Below are 12,869 nucleotides of genomic sequence, written 5' to 3' on the forward strand. Positions count from 1 at the left end.
GAAAGATTTTTTGTTTGTCTCACTTTATTATCATTTTAATCTGCATATATTAAAACCAATACCCATACATATATATATATAAACCCAAAGCAGCATATATTAGCCAAATTTAATTAAATAGAATTGAATTGATCAATGATTACTGTACAAAAAGAAACCAGTAAGTTTCTCTAAACCGCCTTTAAAATAATCAATCACAGTCGAACTTGCTAACCTCAAGCTACTGGGCAACTCAGAGATTTCATTGAAACACATTAAATTTTTCAAATCAATAGCATATTTTCCTAATGAATCCATTAAATTATTAGAGAAATCTACTATCGAATTGCTGATTTGTGTGCTTGTGAAATCCGTGCCATCAGCTAGTTGTTTGGAATCAAGAAACTGAGGTGAATTTAATCCTGATGTCAAGTAATTGTTGTAGAAATAAAAATTTAGAATCGCTGCCGCACCATTTGCAATTCCTACACCCATACCTATGCCAATAGTAAAACTACAAATCAACCATAGCTTATTGTAGTTGCTGGAATTTTCGTTTGAAGCACAACTTGCATTAAATGCAAACAATTTTTTGATAATTGAATTGAATACTTTTAAACTTGAAAAGCTTGACGATAATTGCAAAGGATCAATATTATCAATATTAGTACTCACTTGAAGCTCGGATTTGAAACTTCTTTCAATAGATTTATAATCAGGCTTTTTGCTTGGAACTAAACTGGAATACATAAACTTATTATTTATAGTTAAACTTAAGTTCTTATCCCTAGTAGTAAGTGTTTTATTAAAGTATTCTTCCCTCAATGGGCTGAATTCGATTTCAATCAAAGTTTTTAGATTCTTTAACAAGTTATCTTGTTTTAATGATGATGTTTTCCATATTTGATAAGGTCGCAAATTATTCAATAAGTCGAATAAATTAATAAAGTAATTCACAGTAAGCATGTTAATAATTGTTAGTTTAGGTAAATGATCTAAACTAACCGAGTCTATCCCATCAGCAACTCCAAAAATTCGGCATAGGTAATTAACGAATATTGATGATCCATCATTAATCACAAAAACTAAGTTAGACTCTCTGATTATTTTCTCGTCAAATAACAGGAGCTTTGGATTAACTATAAAATGATTGAATTTAATTAAATGGCTACTGAATTCCTTTTCAAGATATTTAATTAGTTGATACGTTTCAGTATGGTTTTCACTTGGAGAGCTCAACACACTTATTTGAAATATGCAATGAGAAGCGTTTGATATATTATCTGAAACTGTGAGTTTGGGCATTATAAACGAATTCGGGTTATCTCCCATGTTAAACAAGTGCATCTTCGGACTTAGCGTCCTATCCTCATCAATATCTTCATCTTCTTCATCTGTTTCAAATACCATTACTTTATTTCTTGTGGGGTAAGGCACTATGACTGCAGATTCCTTCTCCTTATCTTCTTCATCCGAAACGCTAGACAAAATAGACGACGACACCTTTTCCTTCGAATTCTTCAAATCATTAAACGATTCATTACCTATGGATTGCCATGATGTTATAGAGAACTGTTCACTCATTTCTGGAAGTCCCTTGCCGCCGGTATCACTATTAAGCTGAGGAGAAACGTCTAAATCTGGATTAGTCAAAGCATTATATATTGACAGGTGGGAATTCAATACTTTTTTTAAAGACGAGGAGGTAATTGACTGCCTCACCTCAGAATCATATTTACTATTATTTTTGTCCATCTTTCTTATGCTAGACATACTGATTAACATTATATTCTAAGAGAATGATACAATTTATTAATTGTAGAAGGAGACGTGATTAAATGATAAGAGTGATTCACGTGACGATAAATGAAATCTCCTCTGCCAGAGTTTCGGAGTTTTTAAAGCACTCCCGAGATAGAGCAATTTGCTATAATACGTAATGCCAAAAGATATGTAGAATTTGTACTTATACGGACTAAAAGTTTCGAAGTTCATGGTCGATAGCATCTATAAATGAATTCCCATTGAGGAAGCCTTTCCAGAGAAGTTTATCAACTTCCGGAATTGGTATTATATATTCATTTGAAAAGGAAGTTTTCAGAATGCTTATATAGGCTGAGTGCAAGCCAATCTGATTACTAGCGTATACCTCGCTATTGATATTGGAGTTACTAGAACGCTGAACCATTTTGAAATCATTAAATTTTTCGTCGTTCAATAGTGGTATCTTGAAAGCTTGTAAAATATGATCTCTTATTTGGTTTTTTCTTCCAGTTTCTAACTCTATTATTATGGGGTATATAGTCTTATTCTTGTACAACTTGGGAAATTTTGATATCTGTTCAGTCGTAGGTTCGTGAAAGAAAGAATGCAAGATTTTGAATTTGGTTAGAGCATTATAATTCATTAAATCTCCATTGTTCTTATTCTTTCTATCGTCTTTTGGTAGTGCAGTAATGTTGAAGTTTATGATACCTTCCGCTAGTAGATCATCTTTGAAAATGAGTCCTTTTTCTTCGTTTTTGATAGTTTTCTCAGGAATATTCAAATATTCAGCTTCAGTTTCATAACCAATCCTAAGATTTGAAAGTCCATGTAAGTATTGCTTGAAGCTAAGATCACTAGGAATAGGAATCAACCCAATATATTTACGTTTAACTGATAAATTGGAGTTTTGCTTGGAAAATGATTTCCTGAAAGCATCTGCATTCTTTCCTCGAGCAATAATTAACCCTCCACTGACATATTTATCTAATCGGTGAACTATTTTATATTGGTCTGGATTCAATTTATAGTTGGGGTTGTTTGCAGAAAAATGTGTCTTTAGCTGTTTATATAACTGAGGAAGTAGATAGTTTGAATGATTTTTTGTTCCATTGCATTGGATACCTGAAGGCTTATTTATGATCAAATATCTAGAGTGTATATCAATTATGCTAATATTTCTATAAATATGACCCTTATCTATGGCTTGCAAACATTTTAAAAATGTAGGTTTCATGACTGCAATCGAAAAATTTTGATCTGTATAATTTTCTCTAATTTTTTAAATAGTCGAATATTGACATATTTTTTATTAATTGTTCATCTCAAAATGTCAGAAGGTACGAGTTTATCTCAAGGCGACAAAAAGGATAAAGCTAAGACTAGGTCGAGTAATAGAACGTCAAGGAATAATGGCAGACATAGACCAAGTAAATCCAAATCATCGGCAATAGCAGAAAAGAAGACAAACAAGAAAACTTCCAAGCCAAGAGATATAAATAGTGATTACAAGGTACTTGAAATATTTAAGTTAATTAGAAAATTCAAACCTGTTACTATTAATGGTATCCCGGTGACAAATATTCTTAAGCAAGAGGAAAAAAAGGAAAAAGAAGAGGAACAGAAGAGTATAATACATGCAGAGGAGACCAATCAAAGTAAAGAAAAGAAGCAAAAGCAAGCAAAAAATAAGATACAAAATGACGTACTCAAGAGCTATATAACTAGAATATTCACGAATCAACCAAATAAACCAATTTACTTTTCATTCGTCATAAAGCCGTCAGATCCCGACTTTCCATTCGATTTAGAATCTTTGAAACTAAGCTTATGCATACCATATACATATCCATATAATAAAGAGTCAAAACCATCGATTTACATTTTGAATGATGAAATACCTAAAGGTTTTGCTGTTAACATCGAGTTAGGGTACAAGAGGATTGTGGAGATAGCTATGAACAACGAGACTGACGAAGAAATAGAACTAGTCAGCGGTAAGGGGTTGTTATCCCAATTGCAAACCCTTGATAAATATTTAGAACTCTTCTTAAAACAAAAGAAGAGAGATACAATAAAATTTGTTAAGCTGAAGAAAAAAACAACTCCTCAGATGCATATGTTAGATACCCCATCCAGCTCACCTGTACCTACTCCAAAGTCCATATCTCCATCTCCGTCACCATCTCCAGTCATTTCGGATCAGAGAAATCAATTGATAGGCGAAATGATCAACAAATTGGGACCAAATGTGAAGTTATTGAAAAAGAATCCAACCACGAAATATAAAATAATCTTACCAGTGCATGCTGAACATACCGATAATCCTTTAAAACCAGTTCCACCAGAGATATGGAATTTACACGGCAGTTTAGAGATCTTTTTGAATATTCCTTTTAATTACCCAGAATCTAAACTTACCATTACTATACCCACCAACTTTAGTGAACATTTACTTGCAAAACATGGTGATATTAAGGACTTACAAACTATTAAATTGACGGAACAAAACGTAGTCCGCAATTTTGGAGCCTACAAATTTAGGGATGTTAACTTAACATTTGTTATTAATTGGTTTGGTAATTATTTAGGTGTGTTCTGTTTGAATGAAAAAGAATTTAATAGCACCGCAGAGCTTTTATTGTGAAGTACATTTAGTGTGTATATATATACAATATAATATTCCGAGCGTATAAACAAAACGCAAGAATCTAATTTTTCATATAGATATACGAGTATAACAAGATAGTTATTAAATACCTTAGGATAAATACATACAACATGGATACAGAAGAACTTGAATTCCAGTACGCTAATGAGTGTGATTTAGAAATACATTGCTCACCATTTGGCTTATCAGGTTTATATATTAAAGTAAAAGGGTCTAATATCATGGGAATTGGGTCTACTATGGGATTAATCACGGGCTCAACGAAAGGATTGATACACTACAACGACTGTCAGGACTTAATTGATCAAAAATACAAACTCTATGTTGTTGTAGACGATGATGGGATGCTTAGAATTGATTTTACCAAAATTTTCACTCTTCCAAAACGCAATAATAGTAAAGAAGGCGGAAATAATCAAGATAGAGAAGGAAGCTTAAAAGGAGACCATAATCCTAGCATAAGCATGTCACCTACAGCCACAAGTGGTGATAATTCGTACCCTTCGTCGTTAAAAAGCCCGCTTGATAACTCGAACTCGAGTGAAGGAAAAAGTGGTTTGGATGAAGAACTGTCTCACCAAAACGAAGTCCCTGCTCTAGTTTTTAGAGGGAAGTGTCCTGACGGAAGACCTGACAAGGTCGAACCGTTTATCGGGATCTTTTCCTTCGAGCGAGAAGAGTAGTTTTCTACTACCACATTATAATCCTACCCCCCATCACACTCTTCGGAAGTGATTACCTAGATCCCGTCTTACGCGGCTGGCAGCCGATTAATGGTGCACCAAGTAATAGCCCACCCGTATAGACATACCTAACATCACCGAGTGTGAGGTATATTTATCCAACAATCGAGTTTGCGTTTGAGTTTGACCATGTCCCTACAGAGTAATCGGAACTATAACCGATGAAAAAATACGCCGCTACGTAAAATACTTTATGGCAGTAATGCCTTATTCTGACAAGATATATCTTGTCAAGATAAGTATGCTGAGGACCATTAGCAATATACATTGTACTCAACCAAGTATATCCTTGTAACATGTAAGCCCGAAAAACATACATATCGCGTTTGCTGGAACATCTTAGATTCATCTATCGATGTGTTCCGACATACTATAAAGATGCAGTAATAAGTGCTTACGGTTATTCAAACCGAGCTATACTTTTTGGCCACTCTCCAGTCTACTTTGTACATTCTCCACTCTAAAGGAAAATGCGATTGATAACCGGAGTCCATCCTCGGTTATATTTGTGGCCTCGGGTCCTTAGAAAATGCGGAGGCATTTTCCACGTCCTGTGACAAAAACCCATTACATATAAATTGGTTTTATATGCCATTAAAGTATTTTTCATTAGTTATTAGTTTCATTAAGAAAATACATATATCAACTAAATTAATTTAAAATGGAAAGATTAAACCAACTTGCTGGACAATTAAAACCAACCTCTAAACAAGCTTTACTTGAAAAGAACCCAGACGATGTTGTTATCGTCGCAGCTTACAGAACCGCTGTTACTAAGGGTCTTAAGGGTGGATTCAAGGATGTTAGATCTGATTATATTTTAAGAAACTTCTTAGTTGAATTCATCAAGAAGACCAAAGTTGACCCAAAGTTGATTGAAGATGTTGCGTGTGGTAATGTTTTGAACCAAGGTGCAGGTGCCACTGAACATCGTGGTGCTTGCCTCTCTGCTGGTATTCCATACACCGCTGGTTTTATTGCGGTGAACAGATTCTGTTCTTCTGGTTTGATGGCCATTTCTGATATTTCCAATAAGATCAAGTGTGGTGAAATCGACTGTGGTTTAGCTGCAGGTGTCGAATCGATGTCCGCCAACTGGGGTCCACAAGCTATTTCTAAGGTCGATGCAAACTTAGCTGAAGACCCAGAAATGGAAAAATGTATGATTCCTATGGGTATCACCAACGAAAACGTTGCTGCTAAATACAACATTCCAAGATCTGTGCAAGATGAATTCGCTGCTAAGTCATACGCAAAGGCAAGTAAGGCTGTCAAAAGTGGTGCTTTCAAGGATGAAATTTTACCAATACAAACTGCCATTGCTGAAGGAGATGAAGATGAAGGAGATGTTACCTACAAGAATGCTATCATTGACACCGATGAATGTCCAAGAGAAGGTGTTACTGCTGAATCATTAGGTAAGATTAGACCTGCTTTCAAGAGTGATGGTACTACACACGCTGGTAATTCATCCCAAGTTTCCGACGGTGCTTCCGCTGTCTTATTAATGAGAAGATCTGTCGCTGAACAAAAGGGTTATCCAATCGAAGGTAAGTTCGTCTTATGTTCTACTGTTGGTTGTCCACCAGAAATTATGGGGGTCGGTCCATCTGTTGCCATCCCAGAAGTCTTAAAGAAAACTGGTTTAACTGTTGATGACATTGATGTTTTTGAAATCAACGAAGCTTTCGCTGCTCAATGTTTATACTCAGCTCAAGTCTGTAAAGTTCCAGAAGAAAAATTAAACATTAACGGTGGTGCCATCTCTATTGGTCATCCATTGGGTGGTACAGGTACTAGACAATACGCCACTATTTTAAGATTATTAAAGAAGGGTGAAATCGGTCTTACTTCCATGTGTATTGGTTCTGGTATGGGTGCTGCTTCTGTTCTTGTCAGGGAATAAGTTAATGATTCCCATTTATGATTTTATAGGCTTTATTTATTGGTTCTGTATAGGTGAAAAAGAATTTATGAAATAATTATAGACCGTGGTGCCTACTGTAGAGTACATCTTCTAAAAGTCGGATACATTCTCGCTAAGCTTAAACGTTAAATATACATATTATACAATTATCTAAAATACACATTTGAATTTTTGCGTTTCTGGGGACTATTCACCATATTGCTTGCATCATCATTTTCTATAGAAGGCGATTTGGAATTAGCAGCAGCATATTCTTTGTTCATTTGTTGGTGGGCCCTATGTGGGAAATAAACAGCATTAATTGGAGGCAAATAATATACGTTGGAAATAGGAAAATATTTATATCGGCTGCTCGATTTGTTTAGTGGAATCAAATTTACCTTAGATGTAGAATTTTCTAACATAGATTTTAAGTTTATTGAAGAAGAAGACGTAGCACTATATAACAAAGGAGGAACAGACTGATCCTGTTGATTGTTATAAGGTTGCAATTTTGAGGGAGAATTACTTTTGACCCTCTTACTAGACGATGCTTCATTTTCCGTCTCTTCGTCTTCGTCGTCTTCTTCGTCTTCACAAAATTTCTCTACGCCTTCTTCAGTATCAGCTATATCTTCATTTGCTGCAGTTGAAGCTGCCTCTTCATTTTCTGTTTTCGTTTCTTGACCAGCATTAATGAAACTTTCTCTTGAATTAATTGACCTGCCCTTAATCAAGATGTCTTTTCGATCGGCATAAAATGATGGGTTTCTTCCTCTGACAATAATCGGTTCACTTACCAACTCAAATAAATTAACTTCGTTTCTCTCATTGAACGTGTTGCTGGAATAATCTTCATCAATGTAATCATCATAGTATAAATCGGCTACTATTGCACTGACCTTTATTTTTAGATGATAATAATTTTGGAATGTTAAGTTACCATTATTTGGCGTCGCGCTTTTGAATTGTAGCTTTTTAATTGTATAGTAATTATCTATTTCAGAATTTTTGATAACTGATTCATTTAAAGTAATAGTTGACTGAGCTTTATCAATGGAGATTGGATTTACGAAATCATTGGTCTCATCAGAATCAACTTCATCTTTAGGTCTTTCCTTGTCTCTTTCTTTGTTATCATCATAGATTATAATAGGAATATTTCTAATTTCCGAAACATTGGTATTAGCAAGTATTTCAACCTTAAACCATTTAATAACCCGCGTGATTGAGTATCCATATTCATTGGTTTGGAGCTTCAAAACTTTATTATTTTCTTGATCATCTTTTGAGAAACCGGATAAATTCAAGTTCATAGATATTTGAATGTAATTTCTTCTGTAACAAGATATAACCTTAGGATCCATTTTGATATTAGGATCCCATGATATTTTAGAATTTTCTTTTTCTCCGTTTTCAGCGTTTTCTAATTTGGAAATAATGTAATTGTTATTATCCGTATCATTTGTAAAAAATCTCCCGGTCAAATAGCTTTGGAATTGCACTTTAATCTCATTATTATCTTTATCTACAATCTTGAAATCATTATCGGAAGCATTTTCCTGTTCTTTCAAATCAAGTAACCTAGTTAATTTATGTGCTTTGTAGTCAATCCGCACTTCAGGTGATGATGTAGCTTTAGACTTTTTTGCCCTCTTCTTGGTCTTATCTTTAACTTCTTTTTGTCTCACGGTAGACGATTCATCATTTGTTTCGTTACTAGACAACACGGCAGTCTTATCCATAGTAGGAAAGGACGATGGTAAACTTGATTGGTTCGAATATGGATTTGGGCTATTAAATGATTCAAAATCTCTAAAATTTCCATCAATAATCTGCATGTGTTTATTATCCATAGGAAATGTTTCGAGGCCATTTGGTGGATTGGTAAACCAATTCAAATCTGCAGTAGGTGAACCCATTCTCATGGCATTTCCCGAGTTTTGGGGTTGAGTATGCGAACTTGGATATAGTTGTTGATATTGGTGGTTAATTGGCGCATACATACGGTGCAGCTGGTGGTGCAGCTGCTGAATAGAAGCAGCAGCTTCTATTGGAACAAAATTGGCGTAATGGTTTATATGACCACTTTGGTTCATTATAGCGTTCGATGCAATATTCTCTCCTTGAGACAAGGATCCAATGCCGTTTATAAAGTTATTGTTACTCATGAAATTACTAAAGTTCTCGTTATTATCATTTCTCTTGGTGCTCTCGTTTTGTTCCCGTAATAAATTGCCTATATCAGTATTATGCTCGAGCTCTTCCTGTTTGACGCTGACATTTTCAGTTGGTATGGGATGCAAAATATCAGGCAAAAATAAAGAAGCAAGATCATCATATTGATCTTTCTCTGTTGATCGATCTTCCATTGCTTGGCTTTAATATAGGTAATTGATACTTGGATATATGTTAATATCTACACATCCAACGATTTTCATAAAGGGCACCATTTTATATACAGGATGTCATATACTGTATCGCCGTTTATATCTTTCCTGTATTAAGTTCGGGATTTGTATGACGACATAACCAAATCCGGTTTTGACTGATAGTAAGGATAGTATGGGGTAAATTGCACACGTTTATATTGATGCAAATACACTATTCAATATTCTCTCTTGAACTAATAGTAATATAGATTGCCATCGGAGTAAACCATTATGAGAGTTTTAGGTACGAGAATTCTTGAGGTGAGTTCGGACCATTTCTATTGTATTTTTCTATTTTTTCCGTAGTCCTATAATACGGAAAATTCAAGCGGAGTAAATAGCTTAAAAACGGGATAAAAAAAAAGGCGTAAAAGCACCAGATATAATTAAGTAAGAGATTGAATACACATATATATTGATAAAAGAAACCAATTGAGAATGGTTTTATAAGAAGATTTTGATGTTGAACAGTTTATGGATAAATATGAGACTAATATGAATTATAACATGGGTGAAGCATGTGTTGAGTCGTTATGGATTAAGGAATTGGCAGATTTAGTAATTCCTAAGGATGCTATAGGTGCACATCAGTAATTATCTTCTACAATTGGGGACATGAAACTAACTATGGACATATTTGTGGGTCAGAAAAATTGAAGCATGCCATTTCTAAGATTTATAATGTTGTCTAGAGCGGTGAAAGATTGAGTCCAGTAGAACCGACAAACTTAGTTATAACCAATGGAGCTATTAGTGTTATTTTACATAATGAATTCTGGAGACCATGTAATTGTAGTTGATCCGAGTTATTAACAATCATCAAGTGTGATCAATGTATTTTCAAGTGGCCATGCAACCAATTTCCATTGAAGTTTGACGAACGTTATAGACTAGACATAGAAAGATTATCGAAATTAATTGTAGAGAGATAAGCAAAATTATTGGTCTTTAATAACCCTAATAATCCAACGGAGGTTGTCCGAGGAAACGAACTGTTAGAAATAATTATTAATATCTTATGTACTTTGAAGATGACTACAGATTTAGCAGCAAATCACTGATTGTTGATTATTCCTTTTAAAACGTTCAATAACAAGAAAATTCATCAGGTTTCGGGGATAGAAGAGCGTCTCTGAAAGGTGAGTTTACCGTCTTAGAGCAATGGCTAATAGAAAAGAATTTGTGGTATAATAACCTCTTATTTTTTTTATAGCTGGCTAATGAGAATATGAATTTACTTTAAACTTTTAATGTAAATAATAATTATTTATAAGAATAAACTGATATAACCTTTACGATTGTACATGCATCATAGTATTATTCATTCACTAATTTACGATATAGAATAAGTAGTCACAGTCCGGTGGTTGTAAAATATTCAGAATTCAGAATTTACTATACATCCAAAATCAATAGTTACTGGCTGTTGAATACAGGAGAAGCTGGCTTAGCATTATGATTTTTATTCTATTATTCATCATAGTTGGAATAGCTCAGTTCTTGAGTTGTATGAATTATTGTTTTCTTGCACATCAGTGATGTGGTGGTTCTGTATATAATTTCTAAAAATAGAGTGAATTTCGATGTTGCTTATTATAGGGACAAATCATTCTTCATCTAACAAAAAGAAGCATACGGCTTTAAAATTATCTATTGTGATTTGAAATTCTACGAAGACAAAACTTTAGTACATTGATTCTATTTTTAAAAAACATCGGTGAAGAATTACTTATTTAATCCAGATATTCTAATAAATCATTCAATTGAGAATTGGTGTCATTCAAATCAACATTTTCGAGCTACTTTTCATATATATTTAAAAAAATGCCACAAGACACAGACCCTATGTATTCTGGACGTGTTGTAAATAAAGTCTATAACCAAGATTTTATTATTGACAGAAGATTTAAAATAGTGAAAGAATTAGGTCATGGGGCTTATGGGATCGTTTGTTCCGCCAAGTATGATGATGGATCAAATAATGAAGATGGCAGCTATGTAGCTATCAAGAAGATCACTAATATTTTCAGCAAGAAGATATTGTGCAAGAGATCTTTAAGAGAATTGAAATTGCTACAATTCTTCAGAGGTCATAAGAATATTACATGTCTATATGATTTAGATATAATTCGTGATCCAATTACTGGAGAATTTAACGAGATATATCTTTACGAAGAATTAATGGAATGTGACATGCATCAAATTATTAGATCAGGACAACCTTTGACTGATTCTCATTACCAATCATTCATCTACCAAACTTTATGTGGATTAAAGTATATCCATAGTGCAGATGTCTTGCACCGTGATTTAAAACCCGGAAACTTACTAGTAAACGCTGATTGTGAATTGAAGATTTGTGATTTTGGGTTAGCAAGGGGATTTCTGGAATTCCCAGAACAGAATGTTGGGTTTATGACTGAATATGTTGCAACTAGATGGTATAGAGCACCTGAAATCATGTTGAGTTTTACAAATTATACCAAAGCAATCGATATCTGGTCAGTTGGGTGTATATTAGCAGAGTTGTTGGGAGGTAAACCAATCTTCAGAGGTAAGGATTATGTTGATCAATTGAATCAGATTTTGCTTATATTAGGAACTCCAAAAGAGTCTACTTTAACTAAAATTGGATCTGTTAGAGCTCAGAATTATGTAAGATCTTTACCATTTATGAGAAAAGTTCATTATTCTGAATTGTTTCCGACTGCAAATCCGTTGGCTTTGGATTTATTGGAGAAAATGCTCACTTTAGATCCATACGAAAGAATCACAGTTGAAGAAGCTTTAAACCATCCATATCTCTCCGTTTGGCATGATCCACAGGATGAGCCAGAGTGTCAAATAAAATTTGATTTTAAATCGTTTGAAACAGTCGATGATATGAAGTCAATGAAAAATCTTATAATTGATGAAGTCAAGAATTTTAGAGAGTTTGTCAGAAAACCCTTGCAAGAACAACAGCAAATTCAATTACAAATGCAAATACAGCAGCAACAGAAAGAGCAACAAGAAAATAATTCAATGGATTTATCAACTCCATTAGATCAGCAACAATTTAATGAAATGTTAAGTACCAATTCTAACTCCAACTCCAACTCAAACCCAGAGACAGGAGTTAATACAAACACTTCAAAAATAAATAATGAAAACGACTTGCAATATTATCAATCTATTCCAAAGCCTCAAGAGCTTGATGAATTTACATTTTCGCATAACAGTAAGGACTTGTCTCCAACAGATGGTAATGACAACCATACTGATTTATTTAGATTGGAAGAAGAATTAGGTTTTGGTTTAGATGGTGCTGGAATGTTCAATAACATTTAAAAATAGCCTTATTATGGACTTTTGCATGAGTTAGTATAGAGAAC

At 34.0% G+C, this 12,869-nt stretch overlaps 7 protein-coding genes across 7 annotated transcripts; 4 read left to right on the forward strand and 3 right to left on the reverse strand.

The window, feature by feature from the left end:
• Positions 1 to 132: 132 nt before the first annotated feature.
• On the reverse strand, positions 133 to 1,752 carry AC631_02177 (uncharacterized protein; the record flags this gene model as incomplete). The annotated part of the gene is made up of 1 exon (XM_015611007.1): positions 133 to 1,752. The coding sequence occupies one exon, from the start codon at positions 1,750 to 1,752 to the stop codon at positions 133 to 135; it is 1,620 nt and encodes a 539-aa protein (XP_015468137.1).
• A 202-nt stretch (positions 1,753 to 1,954) lies between these two features.
• AC631_02178 (pseudouridine synthase) lies at positions 1,955 to 2,980 on the reverse strand (the record flags this gene model as incomplete). The annotated part of the gene is made up of 1 exon (XM_015611008.1): positions 1,955 to 2,980. One exon carries the CDS (start codon positions 2,978 to 2,980, stop codon positions 1,955 to 1,957), a length of 1,026 nt encoding a protein of 341 aa, XP_015468138.1.
• Positions 2,981 to 3,073: 93 nt separating this feature from the next.
• Positions 3,074 to 4,390, forward strand: AC631_02179 (uncharacterized protein; the record flags this gene model as incomplete). Its single annotated transcript, XM_015611009.1, has 1 exon — positions 3,074 to 4,390. One exon carries the CDS (start codon positions 3,074 to 3,076, stop codon positions 4,388 to 4,390), a length of 1,317 nt encoding a protein of 438 aa, XP_015468139.1.
• Positions 4,391 to 4,524: 134 nt separating this feature from the next.
• AC631_02180 (uncharacterized protein) lies at positions 4,525 to 5,097 on the forward strand (the record flags this gene model as incomplete). Its single annotated transcript, XM_015611010.1, has 1 exon — positions 4,525 to 5,097. One exon carries the CDS (start codon positions 4,525 to 4,527, stop codon positions 5,095 to 5,097), a length of 573 nt encoding a protein of 190 aa, XP_015468140.1.
• Positions 5,098 to 5,818: 721 nt separating this feature from the next.
• On the forward strand, positions 5,819 to 7,063 carry POT1 (acetyl-CoA C-acyltransferase; the record flags this gene model as incomplete). Its single annotated transcript, XM_015611011.1, has 1 exon — positions 5,819 to 7,063. The coding sequence occupies one exon, from the start codon at positions 5,819 to 5,821 to the stop codon at positions 7,061 to 7,063; it is 1,245 nt and encodes a 414-aa protein (XP_015468141.1).
• Positions 7,064 to 7,230: 167 nt separating this feature from the next.
• On the reverse strand, positions 7,231 to 9,435 carry REP1 (Rep1p; the record flags this gene model as incomplete). Its single annotated transcript, XM_015611012.1, has 1 exon — positions 7,231 to 9,435. The coding sequence occupies one exon, from the start codon at positions 9,433 to 9,435 to the stop codon at positions 7,231 to 7,233; it is 2,205 nt and encodes a 734-aa protein (XP_015468142.1).
• A 1,884-nt stretch (positions 9,436 to 11,319) lies between these two features.
• MKC1 (mitogen-activated serine/threonine-protein kinase) lies at positions 11,320 to 12,825 on the forward strand (the record flags this gene model as incomplete). The annotated part of the gene is made up of 1 exon (XM_015611013.1): positions 11,320 to 12,825. One exon carries the CDS (start codon positions 11,320 to 11,322, stop codon positions 12,823 to 12,825), a length of 1,506 nt encoding a protein of 501 aa, XP_015468143.1.
• Between the last annotated feature and the right edge of the window lie 44 nt (positions 12,826 to 12,869).

The sequence above is a fragment of the Debaryomyces fabryi genome, assembly GCF_001447935.2.
Source record: "Debaryomyces fabryi strain CBS 789 chromosome Unknown contig00036, whole genome shotgun sequence".
In the NCBI taxonomy this organism is placed as follows: domain Eukaryota; kingdom Fungi; phylum Ascomycota; class Pichiomycetes; order Serinales; family Debaryomycetaceae; genus Debaryomyces; species Debaryomyces fabryi.